Below are 17,594 nucleotides of genomic sequence, written 5' to 3'. Positions count from 1 at the left end.
AATAGTCTCTTTACTTGTTTTGATGTATTTGAATTTTCATATGGCTCATACCTGCTATATAATGGGCCCAGCTGCATCAATGTTCCTTAACTTGAGGGAATCCTTTAAGTTGAAAGTATCCTTATGAAAGTGTTACAGAAGTTAGATTCCTTCACTCATGGTGTTTCCCTGACTTCTGTAATGCTTTCTTACAGAGAATTTGAGAATGAGAGATTTCATAAAAGTAAAGGAACATCGATGAAACTGGCGACTGATCATTTAGGTAAATGTGTCCAAAACTAAACATCTTTCAAACACATATCATCGGTTACAATTCATGTTTCTTAATGTTGTGTATATGGATATATGGGTGCAGCTAGATAATTATTACATACTGTACGGTCTAAGGGAGATAATAATAACCCTTACTGTATATGGGTTATTCCCCTTTCCCATTTGCTGAATCTCTACGTTTTGGGAGAATACGTGTTATCGTTTATCTGGCGAAGAGATGTAGCGAGTTTCCCTAATCCAGTACTTACCAACGTCTCAATCACACAACAGTAATCACGTGATGTCGAGTCAGTATAAATAGATCATTATTAAACTGTGTATAGTATATATCTACTGAGTACAATGTACTCTATGTATAAGATAACTTAGAACTTTAATTATTTACTATGTTAAGTGCCTGTTTATATGATGTGCAACAACTATTATGTTTTGCTATTGTGATAACCCATCATTGAACTAATGTTAATTTAATGCTTAGAATCTGCTGTGTGATATTACAACGAATAAAAAATAATAAATTGTTGTAGTGTTATTTTGTTTTTGTCCGCAAGGAATGGAATAATGTCCCTTTGTCAGCTAAGGTCATTTAAAGACGGTCTCCCATGTGTTGCGTGTCTGAGGTCAGTGCGTGTGTTTATGAAAGGCCGCGGTATGTACGCGTTGTGGAAGGGCAGACATATGACTTTTCAAATTGTCATGGCATAACTTTGGTCTAGAAATATTTACTCCGAGAAAGACTTCAGCATTTTCCACTTACTGCGGCACTCCAGATCCATATAAATCTCGCCATTTAAGGTTCATCTGCATGGTAAATTTTGAAAAACATTGAAATAATAAAAAGCTCTAATTACACAATATTAGCAATCCCTGAACAAGAAAGATGGCTGTGTCTTTAAAGTTGACGGGCGTATATAGTTGCACTAAATTCTTAACTTTGTGTATTGAAAAGTCTTTCCATGCCCAGGTGTGTTTATTACATTAAATCCATACATCGATATTGCCTCCCGTATATAGCATTACACGCCCCCCTCCCCTCCTCGCAACGAAGTTAAGGGAGTGTACTGGAATCGGGTTGTCCGTCTGTCTGTTCGTCCGTCCGTCTGTCTGTCTGTACAGACAAACTTTGTCCGGTAAACTCCTCCTAAACTTTTTGACAGATTTTGATAAAATTTGGTACACAGAACCCTGGCATAAAGGGGAATTGAGTAAACTATATGTAGGGTCATGCAATGTCTCCTGTTTCTGGAGTTATTACTACGTATTAGTCGTCCACTCTGCCGACAATTCTAGTTCTGTGTGATTCAATGTCGAAATAGAAACAAATGTTGATTGGTTTATATAAAGTATAATTCAATCCAACAAATAAACATCAGATCACATTCACAGTGTACTTAGACACCTTTAATTTCGATTAACGAATACCTTTATCGTGATGCTTCTTTCTGGTCATATACATTTTTCGCATACTTTGTCGAAATCTACAAAACTATATTATTTGTCGGCATCGATACAAATTCATTTTATAAAATTATGCAAAATATATCCGTCACCATTGGTAGAAGGGGGAGAACTCGTATTCAAATAGCAGGTTATACATGCGGAAAATATAGTTGTAGTATGCCTTGCAGACTAGACTGGCCACAAGACCCAAAGTTGTTGATAAGACTTTCTCAGCAGAGTTCTTAACTAGATTATCTCCCCCTAGTTTGAAACTTATCTAGAATCAGACGTGTCTAGCAGAGACAAATATAATCAAGCCAAATTTAATGCCTTTTAATAAAACACGGAAAATGTGGCATGCTATTTTGTCTTCATTAATCTATTGAAAGCCACAAGTTTGTATTAATTAAGCTGTAAAAATCATTTAAATGGCTTCAGATACCTTATAAGCGGTAGTTACAAAACCAAAATATTATGTAGACTATACTTAAAATTGTTGGTTTGTATGCATTATGTATGTTTAGTTGGAATAATATCTGCATAAATCACTTAACAATTAGTCATAACACTGTTAAAATGTTAAATGAAATTGTAGACCACCATTTGGCTTCATGGTTTGACGCTATGTACTCATTTCACTTAAATAAAGATGTAAATATAATTATTTTTGGCAATACTGCCAAAAATCATTTTCAAAATTAAAACATATAGGCCTACATTGAAAGTACAGTAATTATCAAAATGTTGGCAACTTTTGGTGACGAATAACATATTAAAGCTCATCTTGATTCGTGAGTATGAAAAATACGGCACGCGATTTTATTTTCGATAGACTACATGTACTTGCAAATATCATGTGCATGATAGTTTATCTTCATGTTAGGGTTACTGTACATGTATACATACAATGTACATGTAGTAGACGAAACATGCTTTTTGTTTGTCATCACGCCGGATATCTACATTGAAGGATCAATTTTCTTGGACAAGAGTTTAACGCGAACGAACAAAAGAAAAAAAAATATTTACAGACTATAGGACCTCGTTTGGCAAGTTCCACTTTTAGTTAATTCTTTTCATGATCCATAAATATGTATTATGTACATGAACATATGTAGGATAACGTTTAATGCAATGTAATCGAGTGCATGCATGCAAGAACTTATAAATCCCTGATGCATGGTAAAGTTGTACAGTGTAAACTACATGTTGATATACAATGTACATGTAGCTACATTGTACATTGTATTTGTACACGTGTACAAACTGTAGGCCTTCACGAATGTACATTGTATGCCTATCAGTATCACGCACACTTGTCATCCCTTAGTCGGCCGACGTTCGATTTCTCGTTTAGACGTGAAAGGTTTCGAGTCACCAACATGTAGACTTTTAGAATCTAGCATTGTAGGCCTACAACAAAATGTAAGTTAACCAAGGTGCTCCAAAATGTTTACACTGTAAATCAAAATATGATAACCTAGAAACTTCCTTTGTAAGGATATTTGTTTTAAAATACAGAAATGCGTATATTTTATTACAATATGAGGTCAAAAGTATTGCTATAAAGCACAAAGAAACGGCAGAACAAAAAATAGGTTAATATAAATCACGACATGTTTACTCGTTACCTATAGCAACACAAGCAGGTGCTTGTTCACCGGAACCTTTCGGTACGTCATGGGTTTATGATTTGTGTAGTTCAGTGGATAGGTCTAAATGAGTTCCGAAGGTAATACAAAAACACCAATGGAGGTAATGTGGTCGCTTTACTTCCCGCTATGTATATCTCTGGTTTGGATTCTTCCTGTACATGTAACAGGAAAACGAGTAGCTGGAACTTTGACGACACTTGAGGTATGAAATCAGACGTTTCATTTTGTCGATTAACTCCCTGTCAAAGGAATGTTTCCATCGTTTAGCTGATCGCCCGTATAGGATGATCGTGATATTTTGTGTGTACAATAGGTCTTAGTTTAACATTCACGGACTGTTTACTTTGGTCTCATTTTCAACCAAACTGTGAACTACTTAAAGCTTGTACATTGAGTAGGCCTACATATTATATAAAAGTCTTCTATGATCTACGTAAAGCTGGTACATTTAGTAGGCCTATATATTATTTAGTAGGCCTATATATTATATAACAGTCTTCAATGAACTACTTAAAGGTGGAATATTGAGTAGGCCTACATATTATATATAGTCTTCTGTGAACTACTAAAAGCTAGTACATAGAGTAGGCCTATATATTATATAATAGTCTTCTATGAACTACTTGAAGCTGGTATATTTAGTAGGCCTACATATTTTATATAGTCTTCTGTGAACTACTAAAAGCTAGTACATAGAATAGACCTACTTATAATATAAAAGTCTTCTGTGAACTACTGTGAACTACTAAAAGCTGGTTTATTTAGTAGGCCTACATATGTATAGGAGAAACACTGAAAACTGTGGAATAGTCAAGATAATGAATTGTTCGAGGCCCGTAAGGGCCGAGAACTATTCATTATTTTGACTATTCCACAGTTTGAGGTGTTTCTCATACTTAAAACATGGCACTGAATGTCATTGGTACTCTCCACTATTATACTGGGTAGTGTCTAACTATTCCACAGCTCCAGGTAAACCCTTACTACCTATTTAAACCTTGAGACCTATTCATGATTCATTTATTTATCTCACTCGGAGAACAAGTATCATGATTTGCATGATTTTTTTGAAAGATCCATGCATGGGTTCTATATAGTACTCACACTGAAACATTTACTCAGTTTAGTTTTTATTGTTCAACTTGAAGGACCATAAGTATGTAGCTCTGTATATGCAGTAGTGATGATTTTTGGATATAAATTTGAAGTGATTTGGGTAAAAATCTTTTCCCATGCAGCACAGGCCTTAGAGCGAAGTTTAGAAGAAAAAACAACAAAATATTCCCCAATGTCTTGGATATATACACAAAATAGTGAAATCATCTTGCAAAAGAGTGTGTTTTTTAAAAGTATTCCTTGGGGATTATTATCTTCTTGTTGTTGGGATGTATATTTGTTTGATTGATGCCATTTTTTATGGAATATGAAGTGATATGGATACACAAAATATGGGGGAAAAGCATGTCAAGTATCTGTAATTTCATTTTGGCAGAAAATTCAGCATTTGTCTCATGGGATTTAATCTTTTCTCTTCTGGATTTGTTCAAGTGAATTCCTTTCTGGCTTATGGATACAGCGGCTGTGAAAGAACTGATGAAATTTATTTTGGAATGAAGTGATGAAAATTGTATACATTTATATATGTATATTGGTATTATGAAAATACGTTAACAAATACATCACAACAACTTTGACAAGTACATGGGTTAATCTTTAATCCGTTTCTCTGAGGATTTATAAATGACTAAGGATGTATTTCTGATTACATGCTAAGCTATATATATGTTCACCTGAGTCACTACATTCACCTTCAACTGTAGAATAGTTACCTTTTCCTGTGGAATAGTTCACAAACTATTCCACATCAAAAGGTAACTATTCCACAGTAGTAGGTGATAATAGTAGACTTTGCGCCAACTATACCTCAAGCTATAACAATAGATGACATCACAGCCATGTTTTAAAATATAATAGACTTCGATAAATTACTAAAAGCTGGTACATTGAGTAGGCCTACATATTATCTATATAGTCTTCTATGAACTAATAAAAACTGGTACATTGAGTATAGGCCTACATATTAAATATAGTCTTCTATGAACTAATAAAAACTGGTACATTGAGTAGGCCTACATATTTTAATTTTATATATAGTCTTCTGAAGTGTATGTAGATACATGTACATGTAGGAGCCTAAAGTATGTTTTATTATCTGTCCATCCTTTTGGAACATAAATAGAAACTGCATAAAATAAATTTATACAAGTAGTCTGAGGAAAGTTAATGCCAGCTGTGAAAAATGTCAATATAACAGCATTGGTCATAACCCTGGCAACTACATTTGTAGGCTACATGGTCCTCACATAGTTTTTGCTACTAGTAATATAAACTACAAATTAGTTTAAGATTATTAGAGTTCTCTCTGTTTGAACCTAGGACATTTGAACACTTTTAAATGTATGCTCTACTGATTGAGCTACCAGCAAATTCATATATTGATGATCAACCCAGTTCAGTTCTGCTACTTTCATCCCTCCTTTCTCAAAGCCTTTGTTGTGATCACAATTATACTCACAAGTTATATCCCCCTGGGTTGACAAGTTCACTAATTTTTTAACAGCTAGGAGAGGAGAAAATGTAGCGGCAAGACTGGGGTTCTTCTCTGGGACCTCCGAACACTACTCAGATGCTCTACTGATTGAGCTGTAATGTTTATTGATGATCAACCATGTTTATAATAGATACACTGTAATGTTGTAGGTATTTTAAAACAGTAGTTGATGAAGACTCCAAAACCACCTATATATGGGGCCACAGTGGCCAAGTATTTAATCCATCCACTTTGGCTTGCAAGTTCAAATCCAATGTAGGGCAGACTATGGAATTTCCAATCCAGCTGCCAGGGGTGCCATTTGAAGAATGATGGAATCAGCCTTGGCAATAATTGCCAGGTACTGGCTGTTGGTCGATGATTTTTCTCTAGGAACTTTGTCTTTCCTCTAACGTGTAAACCTGGCACATATATGTCCTTCAATGACCCTAACAGACTAGTTTACAGGACATTAAACTAATCTAACTCAAACCATATTTGGTATGTTATTTAGTCGGGCTCCATTGTAGAAGAACTCGGTAAAATACATATTCCTGTCAATTGCCCTGGCACGAATTAAAACCAGATTTCCATTGTGAAAAACTATGGCTCTACTAACTGAGTCGCAGAAGCATGTTATGTCAGCTGAGTGATAGAGATTAACTGTATTTTACACTATATTATACAAGACACAGAGACTGACTATATACAGAGACACAGAGACTGACTGTATTTTACACTATATTATACAGGACACAGAGACTGACTGTATTTTACACTATATTATACAGGACACAGAGACTGACTGTATTTTACACTATATTATACAAGACACAGAGACTGACTGTATTTTACACTATATTATACAGGACACAGAGACTGACTGTATTTTACACTATATTATACAAGACACAGAGACTGACTGTATTTTACACTATATTATACAAGACACAGAGACTGACTGTATTTTACACTATATTATACAGGACACAGAGACTGACTGTATTTTACACTATATTATACAGGACACAGAGACTGACTGTATTTTACACTATATTATACAAGACACAGAGACTGACTGTATTTTACACTATATTATACAAGACACAGAGACTGACTGTATTTTACACTATATTATACAAGACACAGAGACTGACTGTATTTTACACTATATTATACAGGACACAGAGACTGACTGTATTTTACACTATATTATACAGGACACAGAGACTGACTGTATTTTACACTATATTATACAGGACACAGAGACTGACTGTATTTTACACTATATTATACAAGACACAGAGACTGACTGTATTTTACACTATATTATACAAGACACAGAGACTGACTGTATTTTACACTATATTATACAGGACACAGAGACTGACTGTATTTTACACTATATTATACAGGACACAGAGACTGACTGTATTTTACACTATATTATACAGGACACAGAGACTGACTGTATTTTACACTATATTATACAGGACACAGAGACTGACTGTATTTTACACTATATTATACAAGACACAGAGACTGACTGTATTTTACACTATATTATACAGGACACAGAGACTGACTGTATTTTACACTATATTATACAGGACACACTGTAGAACCTGCTCCAAATAAACACATGCCACTCTAAAACAGGATAGCTAGAAGTTCAACAAATTGGCTGTTATTTCTATTTCAAGCAATTATTCATAGACATGTATTATATGTGTTTATATTTATAAATGTATATGTACACAAAAACATCAATATTTAATCCATCTTTCACTGCTTGTCTCCTCATCATTTTAGTATGTTACTGTAATTATCAGTAAATAAGACCATGTATGTTAACAAATATAAATATGCTCTGCTATAATGTAGATAATAATACAATATTTAATTATAGATATGTCTTAATGTTTTGTTTGAACAATACAGCAGTACATGGAAGTTTGTCAATCTACTGGTAATTAAGCCAAATGCATTGTCTGTATACTGTACATGACTGTATTGTTCTGAGAAGAATAGTCTACTCGACTCGTCAACAAATGAAAGCATATATAAATATCTACCTGCAAGTCCTGTATTGTCTGTGAAAATTACCAATCAGTTAAGTATTATATACGCGACCAAGTAATCAAAAATCCTTTTTATACTAGATACAAAAGATGATAACTCAGGTATTGTATTATGCCAAGGTACAAAATGTGTATAAGGGGAACAGTCTAGACCTCAGCCCTAAAATGTATACTGTGTAAGGGAAACGTTGTAGACCTCGGCCCTAAAATACATAATGTATAAGGGGAGCTGTCTATACCTCAGCTCTAAAATATATACTTAACTTTATAAGGGGAACGGTCTAGACATCAGCCCTAAAATGTATACTGTATAAGGGGAGCAGTCTAGACCTCAGCCCTAAAATGTATACTGTGTAAGGGGAACATTGTAGACCTGGGCCCTAAAATACATACTGTATAAGGGGAACGGTCTAGACCTCAGCCCTAAAATGTATCCTGTGTAAGGGGAACTGTCTAGACTTTGGCCCTAAAATGAATACTGTTAAAGGGGAACAGTGTAGACCTCAGCCCTAAAATGTATACTGTATAAAGGGAACGGTCTAGACTTCAGCCCTAAAATGTATACTGTTAAAGGGGAATGGTCTAGACCTCAGCCCTAAAATGTATACTGTATAAGGGTAATGTTCTAGACTTTGGCCCTAAAATATATACTGTATAAGGGGATTAGTCTAGACCTCAGCCCTAAAATGTATACTGTATAAGGGGAACTGTCTAGACATTGGCCCTTACAGTCAATGGAGCAATATCTCTAGTGCATATACTGGTAATATGATATTGTGTAAAATTTGTATATAATATTTCACAGTTTTAGATCCCTAAATTAAAATCTTGGCTATGTAATGTGAATACTACAATAACATTGATTTTTTGTGTTATAAATTAATTATAAAATAACAACTGTTTACAATGATTGTAGTGAATACATTATATATAATTAATTATAACATGGTGATAAGTGTTATCAGTATAGTGATGTGGAAGGCATAAAACTATGGATAATTTTGAATGAGGATATAATTATCTATTTCACAATTTAACAAATGATGTGTAATAGTAGTTAAGTATCAAAATTTTATGCTAATTAATCCTCTATCTATATTCATGAATTTGATGGACATTTCCATAAAGCATTTGTGTTAAAGTTTTATTTTCTTAGCTGTTACATGTTGTTCATTGTTGGTAACATTAAACTAGCTAGCCAAGAAAAAAAGGATGTGTTATTTTCAGGATCAAATTATGTTCAAGTACAGGCCCGGCCCATTTACAATGAAATTTGCCCTTTATTGAATGCTCATATTTTGTTGGTTAAATATGCTCCACCGCCCACAGAGCATAAATGATATTCATCATTTGAACAATATAATTTGTGTTTATAATCATGTATGTATATGTCTAATTAACACAAAAAATGATATGAAATAATTTATTTTGCTTTTTGTGCATGCGTATACCAAAACTAAATTTTGATAAAAAAACTTGTTAAATTAAAATCTCTTATTCAGTCTTGGAAAAGAAGAATCCTTACATCCATAGGTAAATTACATGTTATAAAATCTCTACTAATATCTCAATTTAATCACCTGTTCATCTCCTTTACCTAATCCTAGTGATGATTTCGTTAAAAAACTAAATTCAGAACTTTTCAACTTCCTTTGGAATGGTAAAACTGACAAAATCAAAAGAGATGTGGTAATTAAGAAATATTATGAAGGGGGTCTTAATATGGTGCATATTAATTCTTTCATTGCTTCTCTAAAACTAACATGGATAAGGAGACTTCTCACTGGAGATAGTAAATATAAGACCATTGTTAACACATTTATTGATTTGAATAAACTAGCATATTGTGGAAATGAATATATTTTTCATTGTGAAAAAAAAATGTAAAAATCTTTTTTGGAAAGATGTTTTAAAAGCTTGGTATATGTTAGAACAAAAAAATACATCACTGGAAAAAGGTGTTGAATCATTATTAAAAACACCCATTTGGCATAACAATTTATTCAAAATTGAAAACAAAAGCATTTTTTATCACGATTGGTACAGAAAAGGGATTTCTGTAGTTAATGATTTTATAAAAAAAGATAATATTTTATATACTTTCAACGAATTTTGTCAACGGTATGATTTAAACATCAACTTTCTCCAGTTTGAAGGCATTGCTACTAGTGTTAGAAGATTTATTGCCAATCATGATCTGACAAATGTAACTCTAAATTTCCCTTATATGCCAATATATCTTAGATTATTTTTTAAGAGTAAAAAAGGGGCAAAAGATTTTTACAATATACTCAGTTCAAATGATACTATTGCAACAGGACGGAAAAAATGGGAAGACTTTTTTAACTTTGACAATGATAAATGGAAAATGATTTATAGAACCCCTTTTCTTGTGTCTCAAAATACAAAATTGCAGTGGCTACAGTTTAGGATAAACCATCACATACTTACAACAAATGTTCATCTTTTTAGATTAGGTATTACAGAAAGCCCTTTTTGTTCGCTATGTAATGATGAAATAGAAACTATTGAGCACGTATTTTGGAACTGTTACAAAATTCAAGAGTTTTACAACACTTTGGAATATTTTATTGATGCTCTGCTAATTCCCTTTAGATTCAATAAAGAAACATTGCTTTTCGGATTTCATAATAGAGTAACAAATAGCGAAATTGATAATGAAATAATTCTTATGATTAAATGGTATATATATAAGTCCAGATGTCTAAAAACACCATTATCCATTTCAGCTTTCATAAATCATATTAAAGATCAGTACAATATTCAGAAATTTAATATACAAATTAGTGATAATATACTGAAAGTCAAATTTGACAGGAAATGGGTAAAATGGCAAAGTTTACTAGAATTATCATGATTATTTAAAAAAAAAAAATGTCACCATACCTTTCTTTCTTAATGCTTTACCAGGTATATTTTTCCAAGTAGTTGACCACCATAGTCTTATTTTTTTCTTTAAAGCTATATAATTTAATCTAAATGCTTTTCTAATATACATTGTTGTTTTGTAAAATGTAGTTTTAGTGTTGTCTTTTGTGCAGTGTTTTGTTTATATGACTATATGTGTGAGGAGTATGTGTGTCTTTGCGTGTGTGTTTTTTTTTTTCTGTTTGTTTGTGGAAGTATGATTGATATAATGTTGTGTATTATACATGTATGATAAAATGGAAAAATAAAAGAAATATAAAAAAAAAAAAAATGATATGAAATAATTTATTTTGCTTTTTGTGCATGCGCAATCAGTAATTCATAGGATATAGTGCCACAGAATGTTTTTCGGGGCACAATTTAATTTTTTTTTCAATTTTTTAACTTTAAAAATGCTCCACCGCTGACAAATGATAATTTTTTCACTATCAAAAACAGGAGCAGACGATTTAGTATTTTTCTTCAGTTACAAAAGTTACTTACTTTACACCTTTCCACAATTGAAAATTTTGAGCTTCTAATTTTACTTCAAGTTTAAAAAATGAAAAATAATTAATTGTATCCTGAAAAAATTCTGTGGAACTATATACTATATGGAATGAAGTACTGATTGCACATGCACCAAAGGCAAAATAAATCATTATATATTATTTTTGTGCTAATTAAACATATATATACACAATTAAACACAAATTATTGTTCAAGTGATGAATATCATTTATGCTCTGTCGGCGGTGGAGCATCTTTAAGTAAAATTTGAAGCTCAAAATTTTCAGTGGGGGTAATGGTGTAAAGTAAGTAACTTTTGTAACTGAAGAAAAAAACTAAAACGTTTGCTCCTATATTTGATAGTGAAAAAATACCATTTGTCGGCGGTGGAGCTTCTTTAAAGAGTCATACACAGTATGGGATATGACTAATTCTCATCCTTATTACATACCAATAATTTCCAAAAATTTGGGGGAACCTTTTTAGTGGTCAATGAGATAAACATTTGATAAGAAATTTAGATTTTTGATTTTTTGTTTGTTTTACTTTTATAACCATAGACCAACATAATTACACATGTCAAACTCTCAGTCACAGGTATATTGTTGAGGTGTCTACAATAACATTCTGGTCAGTCCTTTGTTACAGTCCTTCAGTACTGGAGGGACTTAAGTAACTCCAGTAGCTAGGTCACACCTTGGAGTTTCTGTCGGAGAACTATAGGATAGAATGGTGGTTGTTCACCTATATTTACAGTTTGCACTGACATGGACTTGATAACCATACTTTCTAGTATTATCATTATCAGTGGATAATGATAGTACAACACGTGTAGCGATTCTGTTGTTATGGGAATAGTCGCTGGCATAGCAATGTTGGGTCATGACTCTACTTTTGGTGGGAATATATGAATGACTCGATTTCAATCAGCTGTTCAATCAAGTTTGTTGACAATGAAGGGAGATATAAAAATATGTGTATTTTGATAACAAAATATGCAACTGTCGCGAGAATAAATAATATTAATTTGTGTGAAAAACTGTACAGATTAGGAATAGATGTTTATTTTGTTGAGGTTATGATCATGAGGGTATAATGATAATGGAGCCCATGTAAATTTGAAGCCGGGGAAACATAATTTACATGTGCTCCATTATCATTCTACCCTCATAACCACAACAAAATAAAAATCTATTTCTTAAATATTGGTTCTCCCTAGTCATTTAATTTATATATTTATTGTAGCAAAATATAATTGTCACTCTCTACTTCGGAGAAACTTTACCTTCTCTATTGATTTTATTTTTTGATCTCCAGTGTTAGGAGAGATTCCAGATTATCTATGTATGGAGAGACGATACCTGTAGGCCATATACCTGAATGTGATTACAATTGTTACATGAGTAGTATGTTTATTGTCATTACAATCAATACCCTGTTAACCTAGTTCATATCCACTCCCCATAGTCATCATGCACAACTATGGCAACTGTAGCCGACGGCAACAGGAAGCATTGGTGTGAAATCTGTGGTAATCATCTTATGTCAATACATCTCTCCTGACTCTAAAGGTTCATTTTTATCAAAATGTCGGAAGAAGATATGATGACATTGTTTATATAGAATAAATAGTAAAACAGTTAAAATGAACCTCTGCAGACCCTCAAAATTACAATGTTAAAACACAATCTGTTATACACATATTACAAACACGTAATAGGACCCTTAATTGTTACTCTGGTTGTGTTAGGCAATGTTACTTTGAGTTGTGAAAAGGCTTTATTCATTGTTTTCATATGATAAATACATGTACAATGTTGTATTTCTTTTCCAATTTCAGGATTGGCATTTCATCACAAGATTCTGTTTTTTATCAGAAAAGGGAAGATTGCGATATGTATTTGAGTATCCTGAGGTAAGTAGCCTACCCAGAAAGATGTTATCTCCCTTTATTCAGTACCCAGAAAGATGTTATCTCCCTTTATTCAGTACCCAGAAAGACGTTATCTCCCTTTATTCAATACACAGAAAGATGTTATCTCCCTTTATTCAATACACAGAAAGATGTTATCTCCCTTTATTCAGTACCCAGAAAGATGTTATCTCCCTTTATTCAGTACCCAGAATGACATTATCTACCGTTAGTCAATACACAGAAAGACATATCTCCCATTATTAAGTTCCCAGAAAGACATATTTAGTACCCAGAAAGGTGTTATCTCCCTTTATTCAGTACCCAGAAAGACGTTATCTCCCTTTATTCAGTACCCAGAAAGACATTATCTACCGTTATTCAATACACAGAAAGTCATATCTCCCATTATTAAGTTCCCAGAAAGACATTACCTCCCTTTATTAGGTGTTTTCTACCTCCCTTCTGTACATTTCCAATTTTACGTTCTGATCTTATCATCTATCAGAGTTATTTCCCTTACTTTCACACTTTTAGTTCTAATAGAGTCAAACAAAGGGAAGATAATCCGAGAGGGTTGACTAAGGTATGCTGATGGATCAAAATGCAATTATCAGGCAAGATCTCAAGAGAGTATGATATTCCCAGAAAATTTTAAGTCATCTCCGTTAGTTAAGTCGTGATGATTTTTTTTTATTTCCCTTTGTTAAGTTCTCCAATTAAACCTGACAATTAATGAGAGAATGAATAGCAACCCAACAACAAAGGTATAGAGTAAAACGTTGTAGTATTTTACAGCACAAAGCTTTCAGTTATAATTACCCTTTATTTGTCAAAATTTTCACATGTTAACATGCTTCCATATGGACATATTCTCTGAACTTTTATAAAGGCATATAGGGAAAATTTCCACTTTCACATTACATATATATATGTGTAATTTATTACATATTGGTAGGCTTAACATTGAATAAGGATATAGCATTAGACATATACCTGAGTATATAGATATAGGCTAACTTTAATCTCCACTTTAGCCTATGTTTTATTGGGTTTTCTGTCCGTGCGTGTGTACCATTTCAAGATAAACAAACACTCAGGTAGGTATTTCTGGCCAGAATAAACATCCTGTAGTCTTAAATCTCCTTACCTGAAGTCATATAAGGCAGGTTTTATTATCAAATTCTCTTGTGGATATCACAGAACGTCTGAATAAAACCTTAAACTGCTCTAATATATCATATATGTATATGTTATACATATTGATTGGTACTAAGGTCACACTTTCTGACCCCAGAGTTCCTTTTTTTTGTCCCATTACAAAGGTCACACTTTCTGACCCCAGCATTCTTTCTCTTTGTCCCAACTGTAATGTTAGAGATGCTCCACTGCCGACAGAGCATAATTAAAAGTGTTATTAATTATTAAAACAATAATTAGTCTTCAATCGTGTATAATATGTCTAATTAACACAGAAAATGATACATATTTTTTTATTTTGCCTTTGTTGCATGCGCAATCAGTAATCATTCCATACAGGATATAGTGCCACAGAATTTTTTTCGGGATGCAATTAATTATTTTTCATATTTTAAACTTGAAATAAAGTTAGAAGCTCAAGCTTTTCAATGGTGGTAATGGTGCAAAGTAAGTAATTTTTGTAACAGAAGAAAAATACTAAATCGTCTGCTCCTGTTTTTGATAGTGAAAAAATACCATTTGTCGGCGGTGGAGCATCTTTAACCATTAAATGCTTACAATTATGAATGCTGGATATGATGTTGGAAAATAGTGAACATTTTGTGCAATATGAAATCATTATTATGTAATGATAATAAAAACTGGAAATTGTGTTAGCTAGTTTATTAAATTAAAATGTGTTGGAAACTAATTTTATTTCTCAAATCACAATTGTCAGATAGAGGCTTATCGTATGAATTCTTTCTCTCACACTGACTGTAAGATATTTAATTATGTAAAATGTAAAAGTTTGTCTGCGGATGTTTTGTGAATATTTTTGTGAACTCTTTTGTAGGAGTACTTGTATCAGAGTATACTGTTGTATTACGATGACCTTAGTCAATGGAGCGCTGTGTACCCTACCAGTAAGGTAATGTCCACTACATAATTCTACTTCTATAGATATTTAAATCTGACAGGATGTCATATATTTTCTGTAGGAATTGTATGATGGTAAATGTTTGAAATCCCTCGGGATTGATATATACTGAACTAGCTCAGAGTCGATAATCGGAACAGATATCTCAATGACTTAGAATTAAGATAAAATTGCAGCAATAAAATATAGTGCATCCTATTTCAGGCAAAAAGATCTGGTATGTAAGATAAAAAGTTCTTGTAGGTCAGATCCAAAAGTATTATTATAGGTCAGATCAAAAAGTATTATTATAGGTCAGATCCAAAAGTATTATTATAGGTCAGATCCAAAAGTATTATTATAGGTCAGATCCAAAAGTATTATTATAGGTCAGATCCAAAAGTATTATTATAGGTCAGATCCAAAAGTATTATTATAGGTCAGATCCAAAAGTATTATTATAGGTCAGATCCAAAAGTATTATTATAGGTCAGATCCAAAAGTATTATTATAGGTCAGATCCAAAAGTATTATTATAGGTCAGATCCAAAAGTATTATTATAGGTCAGATCCAAAAGTATTATTATAGGTCAGATCCAAAAGTATTACTATAGGTCAGATCCAAAAGTATTATTATAGGTCAGATCCAAAAGTATTATTATAGGTCAGATCCAAAAGTATTATTATAGGTCAGATCCAAAAGTATCCAAAAGTATTATTATAGGTCAGATCCAAAAGTATTATTATAGGTCAGATCCAAAAGTATTACTATAGGTCAGATCCAAAAGTATTACTATAGGTCAGATCCAGAAAATATTATTATAGGTCAGATCCAAAAGTCTTGATATAGGTCAGATCCAAAAGTATTATTATAGGTCAGATCCAAAAGTATTACTATAGGACAGATCCATAAGTATTATTATAGGTCAGATTCAAAAGTATTATTATAGGTCATATCCAAAAGTATTATTATAGGTCAGATCCGGAAGTATTATTATAGGTCAGACCCAAAAGTATTATTATAGGTCAGATCCAAAAGTATTATTATAGGTCAGATCCAAAAGTATTACTATATGTCAGATCCAAAAGTATTATTATAGGTCAGATCCAAAAGTATTATTATAGGTCAGATCCAAAAGTATTATTATAGGTCAGATCCAAAAGTATTATTATAGGTCAGATCCAAAAGTATTACTATAGGTCAGATCCAAAAGTATTATTATAGGTCAGATCCAAAAGTATTATTATAGGTCAGATCCAAAAGTATTATTATAGGTCAGATCCAAAAGTCTTGATATAGGTCAGATCCAAAAGTATTATTATAGGTCAGATCCAAAAGTATTATTATAGGTCAGATCCAAAAGTATTACTATAGGTCAGATCCAAAAGTATTATTATAGGTCAGATCCAAAAGTATTATTATAGGTCAGATCCAAAAGTATTATTATAGGTCAGATCCAAAAGTATTATTATAGGTCAGATCCAAAAGTATTATTGTAGCAAATTATTATAGTAGGTCAGATCCAAAAGTATTATTATAGGTCAGATCCAAAAGTATTATAATATATATTATATGGTCAGATCCAAAAGTATATATTATAGGTCAGATCCAAAAGTATTATTATAGGTCAGATCCAAAAGTATTATTGGTCAGATCAATGTGTCAGATCCAAAAGTATTATTTAGGTCAGATCCAAAAGTATTATTATAGGTCAGATCCAAAAGTATTATTATAGGTCAGATCCAAAAGTATTATTATAGGTCAGATCCAAAAGTATTATTATAGGTCAGATCCAAAAGTATTATTATAGGTCAGATCCAAAAGTATTATATAGGTCAGATCCAAAAGTATTATTATAGGTCAGATCCAAAAGTATTACTTATAGGTCAGATCCAAAAGTATTATTATAGGTCAGATCCAAAAGTATTATTATAGGTCAGATCCAAAAGTATTATTATAGGTCAGATCCAAAAGTATTATTATAGGTCAGATCCAAAAGTATTATTATAGGTCAGATCCAAAAGTATTATATAGGTCAGATCCAAAAGTATTATTATAGGTCAGATCCAAAAGTATTATTATAGGTCAGATCCAAAAGTATTATTA

The 17,594-nt window shown here is 32.4% G+C and overlaps 1 protein-coding gene across 1 annotated transcript in view; it reads left to right on the top strand.

The window, feature by feature from the left end:
• Nucleotides 1-3,439: 3,439 nt before the first annotated feature.
• Nucleotides 3,440-17,594, top strand: part of LOC138317560 (transmembrane protein 145-like) — a 31,159-nt gene continuing 17,004 nt past the window's right edge. The window contains exons 1-3 of the mRNA XM_069259322.1: nucleotides 3,440-3,570; nucleotides 13,318-13,392; nucleotides 15,425-15,499. Of these exons, the coding sequence (XP_069115423.1) occupies nucleotides 3,463-3,570; nucleotides 13,318-13,392; nucleotides 15,425-15,499 (258 nt within the window). The 5' untranslated portion in view covers nucleotides 3,440-3,462. The remainder of the gene's footprint in view (nucleotides 3,571-13,317; nucleotides 13,393-15,424; nucleotides 15,500-17,594) is intronic.

The sequence above is a fragment of the Argopecten irradians genome, chromosome 3 (assembly GCF_041381155.1).
Source record: "Argopecten irradians isolate NY chromosome 3, Ai_NY, whole genome shotgun sequence".
NCBI classification, from domain to species: domain Eukaryota; kingdom Metazoa; phylum Mollusca; class Bivalvia; order Pectinida; family Pectinidae; genus Argopecten; species Argopecten irradians.
Note: the sequence above shows the minus strand (reverse complement) of the source record. Positions and strands in the feature narration are given on the sequence as shown.